This window comes from Pongo abelii, chromosome 14, assembly GCF_028885655.2.
Source record: "Pongo abelii isolate AG06213 chromosome 14, NHGRI_mPonAbe1-v2.0_pri, whole genome shotgun sequence".
NCBI classification, from domain to species: domain Eukaryota; kingdom Metazoa; phylum Chordata; class Mammalia; order Primates; family Hominidae; genus Pongo; species Pongo abelii.
Window position 1 is genome coordinate 33,147,290 of NC_071999.2, and position 21,745 is coordinate 33,169,034.

General features: G+C 34.3%; 1 protein-coding gene and 1 non-coding gene across 5 annotated transcripts in view; both read left to right on the top strand.

Moving 5' to 3' along the window:
* Positions 1-21,745, top strand: part of PAN3 (poly(A) specific ribonuclease subunit PAN3) — a 157,057-nt gene that overhangs the window by 80,399 nt on the left and 54,913 nt on the right. For all 4 annotated transcript variants that reach the window (XM_024230896.3, XM_054528848.2, XM_054528849.2 and 1 more), the window contains one exon: positions 2,065-2,212. In XM_024230896.3, the coding sequence (XP_024086664.2) occupies positions 2,065-2,212 (148 nt within the window). The remainder of the gene's footprint in view (positions 1-2,064; positions 2,213-21,745) is intronic.
* LOC112128625 (U6 spliceosomal RNA) lies at positions 14,301-14,407 on the top strand. Its single transcript, XR_002911119.1, has one exon. It is a non-coding gene; the product is annotated as a U6 spliceosomal RNA (small nuclear RNA).

The following is a 21,745-nucleotide window of genomic DNA, read 5'->3' on the forward strand; positions in this document are numbered from 1 at the left end:
TAATTTAAATGTATCTGATCATTCTCTGATCTGGCTACAATTAATTTATATTATCTATTAAAGATTTTTTGTGGGTGGTGTTGTACCTGAATCTTACATAATTATTTTTTCTGCCATTTAAATTATTTTATCTTTAATCTCAAGTGCTCACGGTTGAACAAAACAAACTCTCAAACCACCAAATCAAGGAATACTAAATCAAGAAAGGAAGGAGAGTTTTAGGTCATCCTTTTCAGTTCTTAATTCAAATTCATTGTTGGGTAGGTTTAGGCATCCGTGGTTATTGAATCTGTAGAAGTTACAGTTTTGTATGTAAATCTTAATAGTTAGGTTAATTTTAATAACTTCCACTTGTGCATATTTGGAGGTCCTTTATAATTTGTTATGAAAGGTAGAATGGACCTTCCCCTCTTTTTTCCCCTTTACAGGGTCTCAAAAATAATAAAAATAGGCTTTCAAAATAATAAGGTTAGAGAAACTCATTATTGAAATTAGTCTGTTATTTACTGTAATTATAGGATATACGTGAAATAGAAACTGGGTAATACCTGTTTCTCAGGAACATACTAAAAATATTCATATTGTGTGTTATTTTCCTTATGTAATTTTCGTTATGTAATTACATAAGGAAATTACATAATTTTCCTTATGTAATTATCTCCTGGTAATCTTGCGTAATCCTGAAGTCCATGTCTCTAGCCATTTTGGACTATTTTATCAAGATATCAGTGGCTTTTATCTTGACCCTCAACTTCTAAGATTTAGGTTTAACTGGGACATACCGGCCCTGACATACTTTTCATTCTGTTGGTAGCCATTTGTTCCCTTATACCTAGGAAGGTACTACATTAGTAAAATGCAGTGGCTCGTTTTCTACTCCAGAAATCAAGGAATTGGCCATCTGTTTAGAGAACATGCCACTATTTTCGGGAATGTTACAATTGGAAACTTTTTTAAAACACATTTAAGTCATAAAAGAGGATTTTTTTTCCCCTTTGGAAAATATAGCCTCAGACCTGATTATACTTTTTCAGAAATTCATGCCTTAGATGTGGCAGTAAAAGATTGATTCTGTAGTTCTAGTGTATTTTAATTAAGCCCAGATTTAGCATTTGTTCTATATTTTATCACTTTTTATTTAACTTAGCTGGCACATAACTGAAAATACTCGTTTTGGAGTTTACATTTGGGTTAGCCTGGTGACTTGTTACCTTCCAGATCTAGTATTTTGAACTCTAACTTGGCAGTATTTTGAACTGTTAACTCATTCAAATTAAATAGGGAAGTTGTTCTTTCTGCCTCCTGTGGAAATTTAATGTGGACAATATTATATAGACTTTTTATTAATCTTATGTATAGTCTCATATGTTCTAGTATTTCTTAAAGCTAAAAATACCATGCCTCTTGAATATATAAAGAGTTGTAGCATAGTACCACTGTGAAAAAGGTGTTTTCCATGTAATCTCATAGCCAAATATTTTTGAGTGCAACAAGTCACACATGGTACTGCATGGGCATTAGGATCGCTTTAGTTTTTCTTATATCTTGATTCCGTCCTCCCATATTTGCCGTGTTTTTAAATGTTTTTCTAACCTTTACTTTGTTACTTAAATACATGATACCATATTATTAGGGAAATGTTTGAGGTACCTACAAAAAAGAAAGTGATTAATTTTGGAAGAAAGGCAGTTTTGACCTTTATCTTGGTAGAAGTGGTTTAAAGATACTAAACTTGTTGCTCAGTTTTGAGGTAATCTCAACCTCCCAGTTCTCTAAAACGTAGTAGTTTGGTAATGATGCATGCTTGATAATAAAGACAAATTTTACACATTACTGAGGTTAAAATTCTGCAAATGAAATGATTAAAGTCTTCAAATTTGATGATGAGATTTCCTTTAAGAAATTTAATTATGACACACCAAAATATGGAACCTAAAACACTTGTTAACCCTTTCAATAATATATTTTACTTAGTAAATAAAGCACCATGGAATATGCCTGGTAGATTCAATGTCTTTTTTCGGCTTAAAGTGTGTTAACTTACTATATTTGATTTTTAAATAGACACCAAATCCTACTGCAAGCGAGTTTATTCCTAAAGGAGGATCAACCTCCAGGCTGAGTAACGTGTCCCAGTCAAATATGTCTGCCTTCTCTCAAGTTTTCTCTCACCCATCCATGGGAAGCCCTGCTACTGCTGGATTAGCGCCAGGTAAGTTGAGTAACTATTTCCAGTGAGTTCCAGATACCATGTCTGTAAGCACCGTTTACTATTAATTTATCAGAACTGAAATTGTATACTTGAATGATTCACATTTGAACAAATTAAGAGCTTTATGTTCTAGGTTTTGGTACCATAAGCCAAATGTGTAGTTGAGAATTTTAAAGCAAAATTTAAATATGAATGAAATTACATATAAGAATTTTTATATATAAAACTCACAAAAAAATTTAAAGGGGAAAATGGTTATTTAGGAAAAAAACCTATCTTTGTATTTCTCTATTTTTAAAACTTTGTGCTGTTTCACTCAAACTTATAAAGGCATCAGAAAGAATGGGAATATTTATGTACATATGCATCAGAGTCCTACTTTTACATTAAATTTCTAAAAAATAATTTAATCATTCTACATCTTTAGATGGTATTCCCTTTCAGATATTTGATTATAAATGCTATAGTAGTAATTTTAAATTGGGTAAAGTATTATAAACAGTAGTAGGAAAAAAATACACTACATTAGGGATCATTGCAGTAGAGAAAAACACTTTTTAGTCATCTTCTGCCCATAATGTACCCATAAAGTGTACCCATAATGACAGAAGAATTTGGGCAAATGTGCTTGTACTCCAGGAGTCCTGAAGGCATAGTTCAATGCGAACCTTTGAGAAATCTATGATTCTTTGCAGTCTTCGTTTTTATCTTAAGAATTCATGCAGATTTTGCATCTACTACTCCATAATGTTTATTTTAATATAAAAATATTTAAATTTTTTAAATTAACATCACTTATCCCCACTGTTGTATACCTTGATTTGGAAAGTAAGGTGGTATGCACAATCATATTGAATTCTTAGTAAGTGCTGAGCAGATTGTTATCTTATGTTTGTCAAATGTTTGAGTTGCACACACAAATTATGCTTCTAGAACCTATACAGGAAAATCATCACTTGGTCTTGGACATTAAAAAAAAACAGAAACAAAATGAAATATATACACACACTAAAACAAAGCCAAAGGATATATCTAGATCAGCCGGGAACTGGTACTGTCTCCAGGGCTTAATCTAATTAGTAAGTAAATCTTTGATTTAAATACTCATATATCTAATTCAAGGACCTCTTTGGGAAGAAAAATGGGAGAAGATAAAGATAACACAGTGGAGCAGAGCATCTGTTTTAGCATTAAAGTATCAGAGTACTCAGAGCTTAATAACCTTGTGTTGCTAAGGATTTTGTCAGCGCCTCATTTCCCCACCATTCTCTCTCTTACTACCCGTCTCCCTTCCAACTCCCCTCCCCCGACTTGTTCCCTTACCTTTTCTTCTACTTTGGTTTTTTTTCAGGTTCAGTTAAATTTGTAAGCATTTTCCTTTCTTCCCTAGAGAGCAGTGTCAGAATTGAATATCTCTGGTAGCCTAAAAGTTTTATTGTAAGTAATATACTACTATGATTTTTCTCTTGTTGAGGTGTGTTCACATTGTTTACATGAGCATAATCTACAAGTGAGCTACACATCTTAATATTTCTTAGACAGACATTGTCTAGACTTCTGAGCAGTGTTGTAATTCAACTTTATATGTCTCTTTCCAAAGCACTGGCAATAATGGGATCCATATAGCAATCAGAAAACTTTGGCCTTAATTACATGCCAGTTTATTTTGGCCTAACAATACTTCCTTCCTTGTATCAGAAATAAACATTTTGTTAACTTATTTCATGAAACTAATTTAGACATGCCGTTCAAAAAAGAATTAGCCTTTTCAATTGGAGGAGTTAAAAATATTAAAGGGAATTTTAAATTTAAAAACATTCAGTTTAAAAAAATCCATTAATGCTTATGGTATAGATATAAGCTTATTTGGAGGTAGGTATATTCATTGGTCCCAATTGGACCTCACAATAGAAACTTAGGGTGAAATTAATTAATTTAAAAATTAAATTAGCTGAAAAACTATTCTGCATAGCCCTAGCATTAAATGGTTATTCTAGCTCCTCTTAATGATGAAAGTGATCACTCTCTGGAACCATTGGAAATAGGTCATTATATCATATGAAATGTATTCTCGAATTCTAATGACTATTATTTTAAAAGTGCTCTTCATTCAGATGACAACTCAGTTAAAATATTTTTTAACAGTGATGAATTATTTTGCATTAATTATTTTTTCTGTTTGGTTATTGGTTTAACACTCTGGAGATGAGCAAAGAAAAAATAATTAAGTCTGCCTTTCGGAAAAACCATTGTACTCTCAGTGTCTTCCGTCATTTCTTACCTACAAATGTTGTTTTGTTTAAGGAAGGGTTCTTGACATTTGCAGTGTAAGGTTATAGAATAAATAAAGAGTTTATTTACCTACGGTAGTGGTGATTTAGTTTATTTTTAATTCTTACTGTCTATTATAGGTGTAACTCATTGATTTTAGTTACAAGTTTTTAATTTTCTTTTAAAGTTTCTATCCCCAAAACTATTGCCCTTGAAAGTATCAAATTACCGTAAAATATGAAACCTTAAATACTTTGACACTTATGTAAACTAGGGTAACATCATTTTCATTACGTATGGGAAAGTACATATCTAAATATATTTTTGACCAAATATATTTGTCAAAATTTTTAGGCCAGTTTATTTTGGCCTAATATTTGAGCAAAGTTGAGTGGATATTAAGAGTGGGTTTCCTCAAATTATGAGGAACAAAGGCATAATGCCTGGCACAAAGGAGACCCTGAGTGAATCACATTGCTTTTTAAAAATTTGTTTTGATCACTTAAGAAAAAATAAGTCATGTTTTTGGTATATGTCTCAGTGTAAGAAACAAAACTTTATACAAATATTTGAATTTAATCACAGCTAATTAGGTTTAAAAGGCATTAAAATTTGTGGCATGTATTTCTATCAAATTGTATACACACTCATTTTATTTTTTAATTTAAGGAATCAAGGATTTATACATACAGTTTTGTTATGCACATTGAACCTATGAACAATAGCTACATTTCTAAGTATCTTTTGTGAAGTTAGTTGTTTTAACAATACTAAGGATATGGCACTTGGGCTTCATTGTCTTTGAGAATCCCTCCAGTTATGCATACTTTTATTTGTAAATAGGCATTTTTCTCTGGCAACAGCTTTTATTATTCTCTCAGTGGTTCACAGCCTTCCAAATTTAAGAACCACTGTTTTTTTTGTTTTTTGTTTTTGAGACCGAGTTTTGCTCTTGTTGCCCAGGCTGGAGTGCAGTGGCGCGATCCCTGCTCACTGCAACCTCCACCTCCTGGAGAACCACTGATTTAACACAACTTAAGACTAATTTCCAGAGTGTTATACAGTAAGAATACTTTAAAGTAACACATAGCCTAAAGATACATTTTTCTACTAGCTCTTGCTTAGGCAGAGGTGTTTTTTTTGACTAGATCTCTGGAAACTAAGTTATGAATGCGCTTAATATATGAAATAATAGTTTATACTTTAATTTTGATGCCATGAAAAGTTTTGTTTTTTTTTTTTTTTTTGAGACAGAGTCTCTCTCTGTCCCCCAGGCTGGAGTGCAGTGGCTCACTCCAAGCTCGGCCTGCCAGGTTCACGCCAGTCTCCTGCCTCAGCCTCCCGAGTAGCTGGGACTACAGGCGCCCACCACTGCGCCTGGCTAATTTTTTTTGTATTTTTAGTAGAGACGGAGTTTCACTGTGTTAGCCAGGATGGTCTCGATCTCCTGACTTCGTGATCTGCCTGCCTCGGCCTCCCAAAGTGCTGGGATTACAGATGTGAGCAACCGCGCCCGGCCGAAAAGTAATTTTATCATGAGAACTAATTTCTGAATGTCCTTTTTCATCAGAATTTTCTCGAGTATTTTTAATAGTAGACATAGTTAACTAAGTCTTCGTGTACTTTAGGTTTAATTACCTCAGTGTTAACAAATCTACAGTGCCACAGTGTGTTTGAAAGTGACTGTAAGTAAGTGCAGCAGGAGCAGCACACATTTCTGCGTGGTGTTCTTGTGTATCATTTGGTAGTTTAGTGCACAGTTGTGTCTCAGGAATTGAGCATCTCTCCTTCTGCTTAATTATTATGTGTGGGCCCTTGGGAGGGGCAGAGATGAGTTCTTATATTTGCAAATGTCATCATTAATTTATAAATGAGAAAACGAGTCACAGTGATTTTCAGCATTTGTCAATATTCATTCCTTCAAGATGAAAATAGTGCGTTTTGTTTTTAATCATTAGATATGTTTTCTTGTAAATTATTATTACTTTAGAGAGAGGGTCTCACTCTGTCGTCCATCCTGGAATGCAGTGGCACGACCGTAGCTCACTGCAGCCTCCAGCTCCGGCTCAAGCAGTTCTCCCACCTCAAACTCCTGAGTAGCTGGTACTACAGACACATGCCAAGTTAAAAAATTCTTTTTAAATTTTTTTTGTAGAGACGAGTTCTCACTATGTTTTCCAGGCTGGTCTCAAACTAGCCTCAAGTGATCCTTTCTCCTCAGTCTTTCAAAGTGCTAGAATTATAGGGGTGAGCCACCCCACTCAGCCTTTGTTGCATATTATTAAGGCAAACTCATATGATTGATACGGGGAGAATCATCTAATTATTATACCAGAATTAGCATTATTAAATAATTGTATTCATTTATTACCAAGTTTATTTATTGTTGGTTTTTGGGAAAATAAATCCAAAGAAAATTATGTTCTTACGTCCAGTTTTTAAAAAATACTGAACAGTCTTTCTTATATATTCCTGAGGTTATGGTGCCAAATTGGTGGGTAAAATTGGCTAATACCCTTTTTTTAAATAAACATTTTTAGCTTGAGAAATATGTGAGGGAAAAAGGGAGGGGAAAGAAAAAGGGGAAATTAATATTTGTTGTTCTTGTTCAGAAATATCAAAACTTTTTATGAATGTTGTAGACTAAAAATAGCTATTTACTCATAATGTTGAAGGGTTGGGATAAGCAGATCGTTTTCAGTTTTAAAGTTCTGTGCTAAAAAATAAAATTCCATGATCAGTTAGCTCTAAGGCATTTCATATCATAGATGAGGAAATGGAGGTTTTATGTATTTAAATTACATAGTAGTTGGATTAGGCAATAACATGATATTGGTTATTGATCTAAGTGGAACCTTTGGCATTTACATAGTCCAGCCTTGCACCAGTCTAGAGGTGGCATTTCTGACAGATTGTCATCTAGTCTCTGCTTAGTCATTTACAGTAATATAAAGAATTCATTAACTAACCAAGGCAGCCAGCCCAGTGTACATTTTAACAATTTGAATATAAAAGAAAACTCAGTCTTCTGCTAAACCAAAGTCTTGTCTCTCTTCCATCCACTTGTCCTAGTCCTCTCCTTTTTTGTTGAATGGGAAAAAAAAATTTTCCTATATGATAGTTCTTTTAGTTATTTTATTCTTCAGACTAGTTCTATGTGTGTCCATATAACTGATTTATTTCTAAGACAGACAAGATGACGTCAGGCAACCGGGGAAAAATATTATTCAATTCAACGAATTGTATAGGTCCAAAATTGTGAACTCTTTTAAGTCATAAGGAATGGAACATTAGTGTGGGTAAAATTAAATCCACAGCTATGTCTACCTAGCTATATTACTACTTTATATCCAGCTAAGGAGTGTACCATTGGGAAAATAGGAAACTCTTTGGAAACTGTTCTTTTTTTGGGGAAACAGGATGAATCTATGGTCTTGAAGATGGTGAATATCTAAGCTCAGACTTTAAATTTCATTGTGTGTTTTAGGGCTCTACGTTAAGTCTTTCAAGGCACAAAAACTCCATAAGCTATTGCTTTAGATTATTTTGTGTTTACTAAGTGATATAATTATTAAAAATAAAAATTATAACCATATTTATGTAGTTCTTAAATATCACCAGTTTTAATAAACATAACAGATTTTCCTTGTAATTGTTTCTCAGAAGTCTACTGTTAAATGGATTCTGTGGGATAGTCAAATAATTACAGCTCAAATTAATTTGATATTTCTGTCTAAATTGAATTCTTCAAATTAGTTTTGTACTTAATATCAATAATGGTAGTTTGGCATTAAAGTATCCTTCTAATTAATTAATTAGATTTCCTAAACATCTCACAAATTGCTTAAGAAGAAGGGACCATGCCATTTCTCATCTAGTACAAATTTAGGTATAAATGGTGCTTAATAAATGCTTACTCAATAGATAAGGCTTAATTTTTGTCTTGAAAAATAATTTTGTAATTGTTAGGTATCTCTTAAGTACAGTGAATTTTAATTAATAAACATATTTGAAGAACTTCTAAAAACTGCAAATGTTCAAGAATATGCAGGTGAATAGTCAAATGAGGAACAGAAATGTGCCTGTTGAAAAAGTTTAACAGCATCAAAACTAGACACTGTGTGTTTTGAGATGCTGAAGCACTCTTATAACCAATTAAAGTATTTGTATTTTTAAATTGCATGTTTCCATTCTTTGTAACTACTTTGTTTTTCAGGTATATTCAGCAGATTCATTCAAATCTTTCCAAGTTATTTAGTTTGGAGATTGCTTTCTACATTAAAAAACAAGTAAATTAACAACTATTTTATGATTAAGATGAGGAATCTCAAGGTTTTTATGAAGTGGACCTTTTAATTGCCCTGTAATAAGGAGCTCATCCTAGAAGGAAGCTCCTCTGTGTATGCATGTGTAAGGACACAGATTGTGATGCCCCTGGGAAATTTACTAACAGTAGAACTGTAGAATCATAACAGGGTTGGGAGTGCCTGCTGGCTACATTCCCTTCTCAGTTGGGAATTTCAGGAAACTGAGGCGAGACGTTTATGGCGCAGAGAGGGATGTGGCTGCTGCAGCTGTCTTGGAGACCTGTCAGGTAAGGCTTAAATAGCTACCAGTAGATAATATTCTACTGGTTGTGGAATCCCTGGTTAATGGGTCCTGATAGGTATGAGAGTTCCTCTTGTGAACTTCCTGTTTAAATCTCATTGAATTGGCTATTTTGTCCCATAATTAGTGGGTAGGGGCTGGATGGGAGTGGGTAGGGATTTCCTTTAACTACGAGTTACCAATCCAGTGATCTACAGCTGCAGCAAAGCCTCTTGCTGCTCTTGGACTGCTTTCAGTGTATTATGACTCGATTGCCTTTAGAACATGCTACCGGTTCTACTGAAGCAGCTATGTGATTTTCAGCATACTGCTTGGTTTCTGTGTTTTAGAGTCTTCAGTTCTATAAGAAGGTAATAGTAGATGATTTTAAGTCTTTCTAATCTAAAATTCCGTGTTTTTGAGACATGGGAATCTGTAGAAGCATAGAGAACAGTAAAGAGACAGAAATGAAGACAGTGGTGCGAAGTAGTAAAAAGGGGAGGATAACATTTGTACTAGACTTAAAGATTTTAGAAGGCATATGGACTTCTTGACATATTCTTTGTAAATAGAAAATCTTCCCACGGCTCCCTTTGTTTCATAGGTGGAGATGAGGGGAGTTTTGTTTCAGCAAATGTAAGATTGGAGTCTGGGGTGAATCAGAGTATTGTATTGGTTCTGGATGAACTGAGAAGCAGAGAGAACAGGTGTAAATAAATGCCGAAGAATATTTCTGATCTGTTTCATAGCTGAATGTGGAGAGTTAGATGTCGATCTTCCTTCCACCTCCTCCTTTAGTCAAGTAGGTTGAGAGCACCAGGGATCGTTTTTTCTTTAACCTTTTAGCTCAGTGATACCCAGAGCAATGTCCCTACTCAGTGGAGAAGATAGTATTTGTGTGAATAGATTTACTCTTCTGTGTGTTACATGTCTAGTTAGGAGTGGTCCTCTGATTCTGTAGGAATGAATCAGATGGTTGTAGCCCCTTCTGTTTCTTGAATTATCCTTTGATTCTTCTCAGCTTGACCATGAAATTCATCTTTTTCTTATTCTTACTGCCTTTCAGATGTAGTTGCTCTAGAGTAGGGCATGTAGGTAGGGTCTTAGTAAAAGGAGAGGAATTATAGATGTGGCCTTTTTCAAACCCCCAATGCACATAGGCATGTAAATCCTACTCATAAATGCCTGCAACAGCCTAGATGTGGATTGCATATTTATTATGGTAATAATGTTTAGTTCTAAATTTTCAGTCACGAATCTCTTACATTGATATGTCTGAAATAAGATGTTTTCTTATGATTTCACAAGCACTTTTCTATATTTTACATGTGGTTGTCTAGATTTTAGCATGGTATTCCTATACATAGTAACTAATAACTAGTAGTCATTTGTTGGGGGTACCTTTGAGAAAACAGTAAAATTAACAATAAACAATAAACATTAAGATTAAATATATTAACATCCTATTGATGTTAATTGGTATTGATGTAAAGGGTGTCAGTGTATTCACCAGCTGCTCTCTCAGCCATAGTTAATATAGGTCATAATCTTATTGCTCACTGTGTGCAAGAGGGTGTAAGTTAAACTGCCCAAACAAATAGGTCCAAAATGTAATGACATGGCTTAATATGACAAAAATGTATTTCTTGCTTTTGTAACACTCCAAGGCAGGTGTTCAGGTTGGCTAGGATGCTCTTCACATAGCTTATAAGGGACACAGGTCAAGAGCTTCTCAGCATCTCTCAAGTGAGCTAGAAAGGAAAGGGAAGAGCATGAAGGAGCAAGAATGGGAAGATGGGATGACCCAAGCCTGGAAGTTTCTCCTATGATAACTTTTGACTAAAATCTGGACTTAAATTATTTTAAGCAGCTTGGCTACATTTCCCAGCCTCCTTTAGAAGCAAAAGTTTTTACCAGTTGATCCTGGTTATCTCCTGAATATACATTGAAGATATTTTCTCATTTGCATCTTTTGTAATGACTTTAAAAATATCACCAAAGCAGCTGCAATAACTGATTTATCTAGCGTCAGGGGAAATGAATCTTTCCAGCATACTTGAATTTTTTGGATATCAGGAGCTTACATTTTTAATTGTCAGAACTTTATATTTTCAGAAATTTTTCCATAGTACTCTCTGGCTTAAAATAATATATAATCTTATTTATTGATGACTCTTGTTCAACTATATGTGCCTCAGTAATTGTATTGAACCAGAATACACTGACTCTTTACATATCCAAGTTTGTGGAGGAGTTTATTTCAAGTTACGTAATTACTTAGATTTGTTATTCTTCCCACTGGTCTTCTGCTCCAATGAATTAATTATAACTTTTTGAAGGTAAGGTCTTTCTCTTGCTTCTGAGTCTCTTAAGGTGCCTGAAAGTAGTGCCTTGAATGGCCATAATCTGGCAAGCTTACTTTGATCATTCTTTTTGTTTTTATTGGCTTTTTTATTGGTAACTCTGTTGTGCTGTTTATGACAGTGATTCTCAAATTTCAGTCTACCAGAATCACCTAGAGGCTTGTTAAACTCCAGCATTTGTGTGGTTCCATCCCCAGTGTTTCTGATTTAGTAGCTCTGGGTGAACCAGGGAAGATTTGCTTTTCTAATGTGTTCCCAGGTGTTGCTGATGCTGCTACTTGTCCTGGGACTTCATTTTGAGAATGACTGCTCGATTTAGAACTTTTGTCATTCTTATCTCCTCTTTCCTCTTAATCTCCCTTTCTCATCCTCCTCCTAATCTGCTGAGAGCTAACACAAATGCATCTTTTAGTACCTCTTTTTTTTTTTAATGAGAAAAAGGCTTTGAGTCAAGGACTTTAATTGTTTCCTGTGAATAAGGTACATAAGCTTTATATTATCCTTTGGCTGAGGCTAGTATCAGTTCATTTCTGGTTAATGTCTGTGTTCTGAATAACTAGAGTTATCATTGAATTCATGAATATAGAAGTTGCCGATGCTTAGTCATGAATAAATCTGGGAAACAGGGATCCCTTCCACCTTGGTAATGTTAGTGAGACAAAATATAAATTAGTTACTATAACTTTTAGTTTTTCAAGATACTTAGGAAATGAGTAGCATAAGTACTGTGGCTGTTTAAAATATAAAACCCTCAAGCAGAGTCCCATGGATGGAAGAAAAAAAAAAAAAAAAAAACCAACCCTATGGTTCTGGAACTAGTAATCAGATGTCTTTTATTTACATGTTACACTTTAATATGTATGTTTTAAAATTGTTACAAAAAATCAACTAAATTGTTACATGAGAACATGTCCTGGCAAAAAAAGAAAGAGAAAATAAAACAACTAAATTGTTGTTAATGTTAGATAAATAAGAGGCGCTTATTGATTCAACCACAGTTTTCTTGAGATCAACTTTAATTTTTGTTTGTACTTCGGTGGTAGCTTTTTTCATTGGAAAGAAATCCAAAATTAAAATTACATTGTTAACTAAATCTTACTTTTTTGTGTGAATTTTTGTAATTAATTTTCATAAGACACTTGTCTTAGAGTAAGTTTCTTGTTTGTAAACAAAACAACACAATTTATCACTATGAATGAAGGACACCATTTACTCAAATATTCACTACCACTCAAGAAAAAAATGGTTCTTTTGAACCAAAAAAGTTATATTTAGTAGCTAACACCTTTCTTCCCTCTGTTTTGATGCTTCGTTTAAATAAGTGTTATTATTTAAAAGATTGCCACCATTGTAGAGTCTAGGGAGATCCCATCATTTTAGATCATTTGGCCAAGTTTGGGGACAAGCAGGTAGGTTACTGTTTTGTTTCTTCAAACATTATAGAGACCAAAGTAAGTAACCTACTACTATTACAGGCCAATGGGTAAGGTTCCTACTAGTATAGTTAAAACCCTGATGCTGGTTTTTTAAAGTATGTTGAATTATTCTTGTTATTGGGATTTAGGCACTGCACTTTATACAGTCAATATTCTAATGATATTTGTTGAATTAATGACAGTTCATCTGGAAATGACACCATTAATACAGGCAAGACTGAAGTTACGTCAAAGGGAAGATTACTGCGTGTAGACCAGGAAAACAAAGTAGTTGTGCAGGCTGTGATCTCCATCAAATATTGAGGACTGTGTGTTTGATAAAGCTCAGGTTAAATTCATCATATAAATTGACATTATGTGCCTGAGTTTGGTCAATAAGATTAAATACATTTTATGAGGAAGCTTTAAGGTACTTAATTATTTTATTAATGCTTACAGTATTTCTAATACCAGATAGTCTAAGTATCTATCATAGATAGATATTCAGCCAAAATGAAGTAGGATTATATAAATTAGTTGATGAAATTCTGTAGTTATTAAGGGGAAAATCAGAGATGGAAATTAAGTTGCAATTATTTGGGTTAGATCCACATGGCCTCTATTAAAGGTGATTTACATATAAAAATAAGTCTAGGCAACACAGCATGACCTGGTCTCTCAAAACAAATAAACAAACAACAACCATAGGCAGGTATGGTGGCACACACCTGTAGTCCCAGCTACTTGGGAGCTTGAGGCGGGAGGATTGCTTGAGCTCAGGAGTTCAAGGCTGGAGTGAGCTATGATCACACAATTGATCTCCAGCCTGGGCAGCACAGCGAGACCCTGTCTCTGAAAATGAAAATAAATAAATAAATAAATAAATAAAACTTCTTAGAGTGCTTCGAAATTTGTCATTTTATTGCATAATATAAAGAGATTTTGTACTTTTAATCAGTTCATGGTGTTATAATTGAAATGTCACTGTTACGCAGTCATAAGCTAAACATTTAGCACTTTTCCTTTATATTTACCCAAAAGTGAAAACCAGTTGTTTACTTCTCAAAAAAATGAAAAATAATACTTTATTTGTAATATCTTTGTAGTCTCAGTCACAGAATTCCTAGTCCCCCCCACCCGGAGGCTATAAAAATGAGGATAAGGGGTTAGAAATTTCCAAGAAGTGACTTGTTAAGATAGACATTGAAGGATAGCAAAATAAGAGTAGAATTAGGTATCATAAAGAGCATAGTCTTTGAATCCAAGGTTCAGTTTACCACAACTCTAGATGTTGGATACTTCAAGAGTAGAAAATTGTTCTATCACATCTTAAAAAACTGTTGTTTTAATGGTAGCTATTGATTTGACCCACTTTAAGTGGGATATATTATATTTGCATATAGAAGATGAAACTCTAGTAGCTTCAACCTAAAAAAAAATTCTTTGAAATGTATGCTCACTTTGGCAGCACATACGCTAAAATTAGAACAGTACAGAGAAAACTAGCATGGTCCTTGTGCAAAGATGACATCCAAATTCATGAAGTGTTCTGCATTATAATATATTTTTAAAAAATTTATAAAGATTAAAAAATAAAAAATTTATGAAATACTGTATTGAGAATTTAATTTCCATTGGCATAAAAACAAATGATATGCACAAAATTACATATACATGTATTAGGAATCACATTAAGTATTTAGATAAGGGATCTGTTAATTTGAGTTTGAGGATGAGCAACCCTTGTCCAAAAACATTTTTTTTAAAGACTGCCTTTTATTGTGTTAGGCTAAAATTGTAACCTGTTGACAGAAAATAACATAACTGTGATCTATGGGGAAATCAGGCCTCTATGAAAATAATGATTTGTGAGTGTACATATTCCTCATCAATTTTACAGAACAAGTTTTTAGGTTAGATTCACTGTAAAACTTATCTGAATTTACAGATTAGAATACTATTATCTTTTTTTTTCTTGAGTAGCTTAATAGATATCCAGCATGCAGATTGTTAAACTAGAATTTGAAAATTTTAAATCAGTAATTCTGAAAGGCAAATGTATTGGTATAGTTAGGAAAATCATGGGTGGTAACTTCGGATGGTTGCTTTTAGTAATTCTTTAAAAAGTAGAAAAAAATTATGTTAAAAACCTCATATAGAGGAGAAGGGATTTTTGTGATTTGCTCAAGTGCATTTTTTCCTAATATTTGGAAATTATGACACTTTTTTTTTTTTTTTTTTTTGAGGCGGAGTCTCACTCTGTTGCCCAGGCTGGAGTGCAGTGGCATGATCTTGGCTCACTGCAACCTCGGCCTCCTGGGCTCAAGCAATTCTCCTGCCTCAGCCTCCTGAGTAGCCGGGATTACAGGCGTGTACCACCATGCCCAGCTAATTTTTGTATTTTTAGTAGAGATGGGGTTTCACCATGTTGGCCAGGCTGGTCTCAGACTCCTGACCCCAAGTAATCTGCCCACCTCGTCCTCCCAAAGTGTTGGGATTACAGGCATGAGCCACCATGACTGGTCTGGAAATTACAACATTCTTATTAGAATTGTGGCTTATTTTGTTTGGAGGAAAAGTATATTCTGTAGCTGTGTGCATTTTTTTATGTTGCAAATTAATTTTGTGTTTGAACATTTATTCCTTGAGGAAGCTTTAGAGGTACCTCAGGATGTCATAAAATCAGTGTAGAAATTAAATAGGCTTTTATAGTTTCACTGGCAAATATCAGGTTTATAGTCTTTCTAAAATCTAATCTCCCTGATGTTTTCCCTTTGTATTTCTATAAAAAGAATATAGTGCCATTTATTTCATCAGAAATTCTGTTTTATTGCATTAACATTGATTTCATGTTAATCTTTTAAAAATTAACCAAAGATGTGTATCAGCATTTCCCAAGGTGCTTTTAAAATATATATTGCTGACCAGGACCCCTAAACCTACCAATCCAGTTTCTCATCCAGACCTCCATTTTTCTTTTCTTTCAGTTCTGTAAATGTCTTTTTTTAGAAAGCCTTTCAGGTATTGTGATGTCAATCCTATTTAAGAACCAGTGCCTTAAGAGAGTTGAGGCAGTTAAGAAGCACTAGTGTGGTCTGGTACAGTCAGGGAGAACAGGCTTCCCCCTTCCTCTTACTTTCAGTTCCATGTGGGTTTTGTTGTTGTTATTTTAAGAGGCAGGGTCTTGCTCTCTTTTCCAGGTTGGAGCGCAGTGGAGTGATCATAATTCATTGCGGCCTTGAATTCCTGGGATCAGGCAGTCCTCCCACCTTGGCCCCTCAAAGTGCTGAGATTACTGGCCTCCATATGTTAATAATTAGAAGAAAACTTTAATATATTGTTTATTATGAAAAATTAAAATTTTTCATGTTTTGGAGTTTTGGTATGATTATGAAGATACTATCGGTATGCATGTGAATGTATAATTTCTATATGCTATAAAAATTATAGGTAACAAGGGTTTTAAACTGATTAATTCATTTTCCCATCTTCGGTTTTCTCTGTAGCTACCTAAGCTATGTGAAAATCTCTTAATTGCCTTAGGAAAAAGTATGTCCTAACTTGTCTTCATACCTCAGTTCATTTTAGAATTTATTAACTCTTATCCTACATTCTGTTTGCTGAGTTAAGGCTTTTTCTTGTCTAGGTTTTTATGAAGTTGAGTAAACTGATCATCTTCCTCTTGAGTATTCTTTATTTTTCTTTCTTTTTTGTTTTTAATTTCAAAATGTTCATTTTAAGAAAGATTCTTGAACAGGAAACCTAAGATTTATTTTTATGCTCTTCATTTTCCATATCTACTTGGCTTTCATATTATATCTATGAACTGTCTTCTATTTTCCTTTTTTACTCTTGCCATCATCGCCTCTTCCATGCACTATTTAGGCTACTTGGTCTACCCTTGCATTTCTTTTTTGTATAATAACAAAAGTAACTTAAATATAGACCAAATCATGACTAAATTGTCACTAGAATAATTTCCAAGCCCCTTACCATGGCCTGCATAATCTGTTTTATATATCTATAATCTCACCTGTCATTCTTTCCCTTGTGTACTCCGTTCTGGCCTTTTACTGACATTCCCCAAATAATGTAAAGCTCTTTTTGATTCATGTTCTCTGCATGTGTCGTTCCTCCCTTTCCTCCCATGGCTGGTTCCTTCTCTTCTTCTTAGGTCCCTGCTAAAGTGTCACTTATAAAAAAAGGCCTTTGACAATGTAAAGGAAGTTTCCCACCATTATTTTCCATCCTCTTCCCCTGTTTACTTCCTTTAAATAATTGAAGGTTCTATTAAAATACTGCCATCTTTCTTTTCTGATTAAATAGACCTAGTCCCTTTAACTCTACTTCATATAGGACCTTACTCTTTTATGAAGTACATCTCCTGTTCTTTAAGAATATGTATTCGAACATGGTCAGCCTTTTCCCCATCTCTGTGCCTTTGCTTGGGCCTTATGTTTCCTGGAAGGCTCTCCTATTTATTGACATCTTTGCCTACTTTTTATTGATTAGGTCAAATGTCATTTTCTTGGAAGTCATATCTACTTCTCCAGTCATTATAGTATCTCCCATTTCTTTGCTTTTATAGTGTGTTGAGTATCTCATAATTTTTTAATATTTTTGTCTTTCTCTAACACACACACACACACACACACACACACACACACACACACACACACACACACACACACACACACACACACACACACACACACACACACACACACACACACACACACACACACTTTAGACATAGGTTGTAGCCCAGGCTGGAGAGCAGTGGCTCGATTGTAGCTCACTGCACCCTCAAACTCCTGGGCTCCTCCCTGTGGAGTAGCTAGGACTAGAGGCACTCACCACCATACCTGGCTGATTTTTAATTTTTTTTTTTTTTTTTTTATGGAGTTGTGGTTGCTGCAGGCTGGTGAAAGTTGCTCCAGGCTGGTAAAACTTCTGGCCTCAAATGATCCTCCTGCTTCCGCCTCCCAAAGTATTGGATTACATACGTGAACCCCTGTGCATGGCCTTCATGTTAGTTTTATACGTATTTATTTCCTCCACTAAAGTTAAATGCTCCTGTGGTATTTTATCCTTTATTGTGATCACATATGGAGAGCTACAGTTAAGTATTAAGATTGAACATTTTTAAGCATTTTAATGAGCTTCATGGTAGAATGTGAACTGTGTGAGTTTAGACCTAGGTTTTATTTCTCGATAGCTTCAATTTTTAGAGTCTTGCTCAGCATTTGATCTCATGCTGGTTCCAATGAGCTTTCATATACAGGTACAGATCAGAATCACATACGGTGCTTTGAAAATATAAATTCTCTAGTCCCCATCTGGGACCTATTAAATCAAAAACACAGATTTGGAGCATCAGCCTTTATCTATATTTTTTAAAAATTCACTGGAGATTCTAACATATACCCCTTTACATCTAGAGTAAAAAATGTTCAAAGTGCCAGAAAATTTGAAGGAAGGTAAATTTTATCTGATTTGAATGAGGGTATAAAGGAAAAAACTTTCATGGAAGAGGAACTGAGATGGTTTTTAAAGGAAGGATAATTTTTTTTTATCTGTTTTAAAAATAGGCAGTTGAGAATCAGTGAAGTTTGTTATTTTTTCTGTTTGTTTTAACCAGTTTAGCATAAAGACAATGTTCTCAGTGAATGTTTAAAAATTAATTTAGTCTGAATTAGGTAAAGACTGAATATCTGTGAAGAAAATCTCAGACATGGTACCAAGCCATAGGCTTAGAGCAGGGTTCTTTTTATTTTTGTAGAGATGGGGTCTCCCTTTGTTGCTCAGCCTGGTCTTGAACTCCTGGACTCAAGCGATCCTCTTGCCTTGGCTTCCCAAAGCGTTTTGTTTTGTTTGTTTTTCTTAAAAGCAAACAATACCTTGGTATCAGTGCATATTGGTTAAATATCAGCTCTCTAGAAGTGATGATTTTGCATGACTATTTAGAATATTGAGATCATATGGATTCTTTTGTTTTACAGAGCTCTATCTTAGGCTCTTAGTCCCTGCTTTTGTTATGTGGAGTTTCTTTTTATCTTTTCAAATATTTATATCCAAAGAGTAGAATTTTGTTTTAAAATTAGCATTGTTAGGCCCGTGAAGACATTAGATTGGGCTGGAACACGGAAAAATTAATGGAAAATGGCCTAGAGGTAGACAGATTTTTTTTTTTTTTTTACATGTTAAGTACCTGATGCTCCTCTTTTAAAATCTTTTTAACAGTTTTATTTGCCATCAGCTTTGCAGAGTTTGGCACATTGTTTCTTGAGGGTTGTCAGAATGTGGGGAGAAGAGACTAGTAGGTAATAAGACTGGAAAGATGGGTTGGAACTTAGCTATATCACAGGAACTCAGAAATGAACAGGCAACCAAACCTTAAGACTTAATTATCATTTCTGCCCCTAGAGAACCTGTGAACCAGGAGCACCAAAACTTAATTAGAGCTTAGAATATTAGTTTTCATACATTTTTAAAAAATAGCAGCAGTACTCTTGTGAAGTCCTGTGTGAACCCCCAAACCTAAAGTTACATAAAGCAGATAAAGCTGGAATTTACAGGTTCGGGTTTATTATATTAACTCATAAAGTTATTCAGTGAGAATAACAAGGCTATGTAGTATTTTATTGAATATAATAGCTTGAAATTGGTGGGTGAAGAAGAATAATTAACTTTGTATCCCTCAAGTCTCCTTTTTAATATTTTTAATCATGTAGTAACATGAAAATCATGAATTCCATGAGTAAGTTGTGTACTCATGTGTTCAAGTTTCTCTGAGTACATGTGCATTTAAACAAAGATTATTGCAGAGTCACTGCCTTCCTAATAAAAAAAATCTGTATGTATGCACAATGGTGATAAGATAAAGGCTTTACCTTGAGGTCTGCATGAAAATATCCTACCCCAACACAAATTAAGTATATTGGTGTTGGTATGTTAAAACATGAATGCATATTAATTTGACCTGCATTTGTGTGTTTTTATTTATTTAATAAATAGTGGAAAAGCAGATACAAAGAAATTCAAATCAGGCATTTACAAAACCCCGAGGCACTGCTGGAAGCCTAAGGTGTAGTTAAAACTGTTTTAAAACCACTGCCGTAGGTCGCCTGTTTCTCAGCAGGAGGGAATTTACCAGTACATGGGTTAAGGAGGCTGGGAAGGCTGCAGCGCTTTTCTTAGCTGAGATTCCTCATATGAACCAAAGAATACAGAAAAGTAATATAAGCGATTATTTTGTCATTCTCCAAAGGGTAATGTCTATCAGGTGGCATTATACAATGGGTGTTTAGCTCATTGGTGCTTAATCCCCCTGAAACCCCTTTTGAAAGGTTGGGAAAGTGAGGAATCAATAAGGCATTAAAAACCAAGGAACCAAACAAAAACACTTAACCAAAATGTCAGATACCTATATTCAAATGAGTACAATTTTCAAGACAATGCATGGTCACTACTCTATTGTATTTCACAAGTCTGAGCTCTTAGGCACTGAGTTTATGGCTGAGAATCAAGATTTGTTCATGTTAAAACTTGGAAATGAGAAAGATATATTTTGATTAGGATAGATTTTCATTTGATTAATTAATAGCATTGATACTTTTTTTAATGAAAAGTTGTATTGGCCACCTTCATGATTCTGTCTGGATGCAGGCTTGAGTAACGTTTGTAAACAAAAAAAAAAAACTTTCAGTCTAATTCATACAAAAGGAAAAATGATGTTTCAGTGTTTTGAAATTAGCTTGAGCTCTTTAGTTCCTTTTCTTATTTTTTCCCCCTTTTTTTCATAATAGTGTATTATAGACAAAACCACTAACTCATAAAATGGGAATGTTCCCTTGTTTTGTTATGGCATATCTTGAAGCTCAAAGGCTATGCATGTTGATTTTTTTTTTTGGTTTTAGACATAATAAGGAAGGCAAGTCACTATTTCAGGTCTTGAAACAGAACATGTTACTCTTTTCAGTCTTTTGATTCAGAATATTTTATTTAACAAGTGAATCAGAACCTTGAATTTAAGGAATTATGTAACATTTCACTAGTTCATTATGTATGGCATTAAGCAGAGTTACTCTAGATATCCAAACTGCTTTTCTGGTGGAGACTTTTAATCCCACCCCCGCCCCCCCCACGGAAAGTAACCAACTTTTCAAAGATAAAATACAACAAAATAAAAATAGCTTTGGCCCTTACAATACTTTCCATTTATGTTCCCTTCATAATTCTTCCCAGTGAGAAACCATATGGTTTGTGCTATAGCTTTTCTTGAAAACTTTGTTAGCTATTTAACAGTCTCACTGTAACTGAGTGAAAGCTTTAATCAAGAACTGCCTATGACATATAGATGCCTTCGGTTCATTGGCTACTTCTGTAGTTGAAAGGAAGTTGAACTATTTTTTTGGACCCAATAAGTTTGTCCTTTCCACTTGGGTGTTGAAAGAGCTTATGAGCAGTAGCTGTTCTGATTTTTGTTGGTTGTTTTCTCTAGGGAACAAGCTACCCTCTGAGTCAGCACTGGACTTGAAGATAAATCCTACAATTCATGAAACTGACTGATTCGACTAAAGGATGGATAGTTTGGGCAGCGTTGGACAGCTCTATGAGGGGTCTGTTTGTTTAACTGAAGGGATTGTTGAGTTCAGCAACTTTTAATTCCCCTAATCATAAGGGGTTGCTGTTGTGAAAACAGGGTTTGTGAAGGAATCAGTTCTGTCAATTAACATCAGTATTCTTACTGACTTCGTTTTTATTTTATTGTCAAACTTCTTTAAAGTGGAGAAATTTTACTGCTTTTTTTGCCAGCAAGAATTTGTATGCACTGAGAGGTCAGCATAGAAGCTTTGCAGTCTACTTATGAATCCAAGTTTCCTTTTTTTTAAATA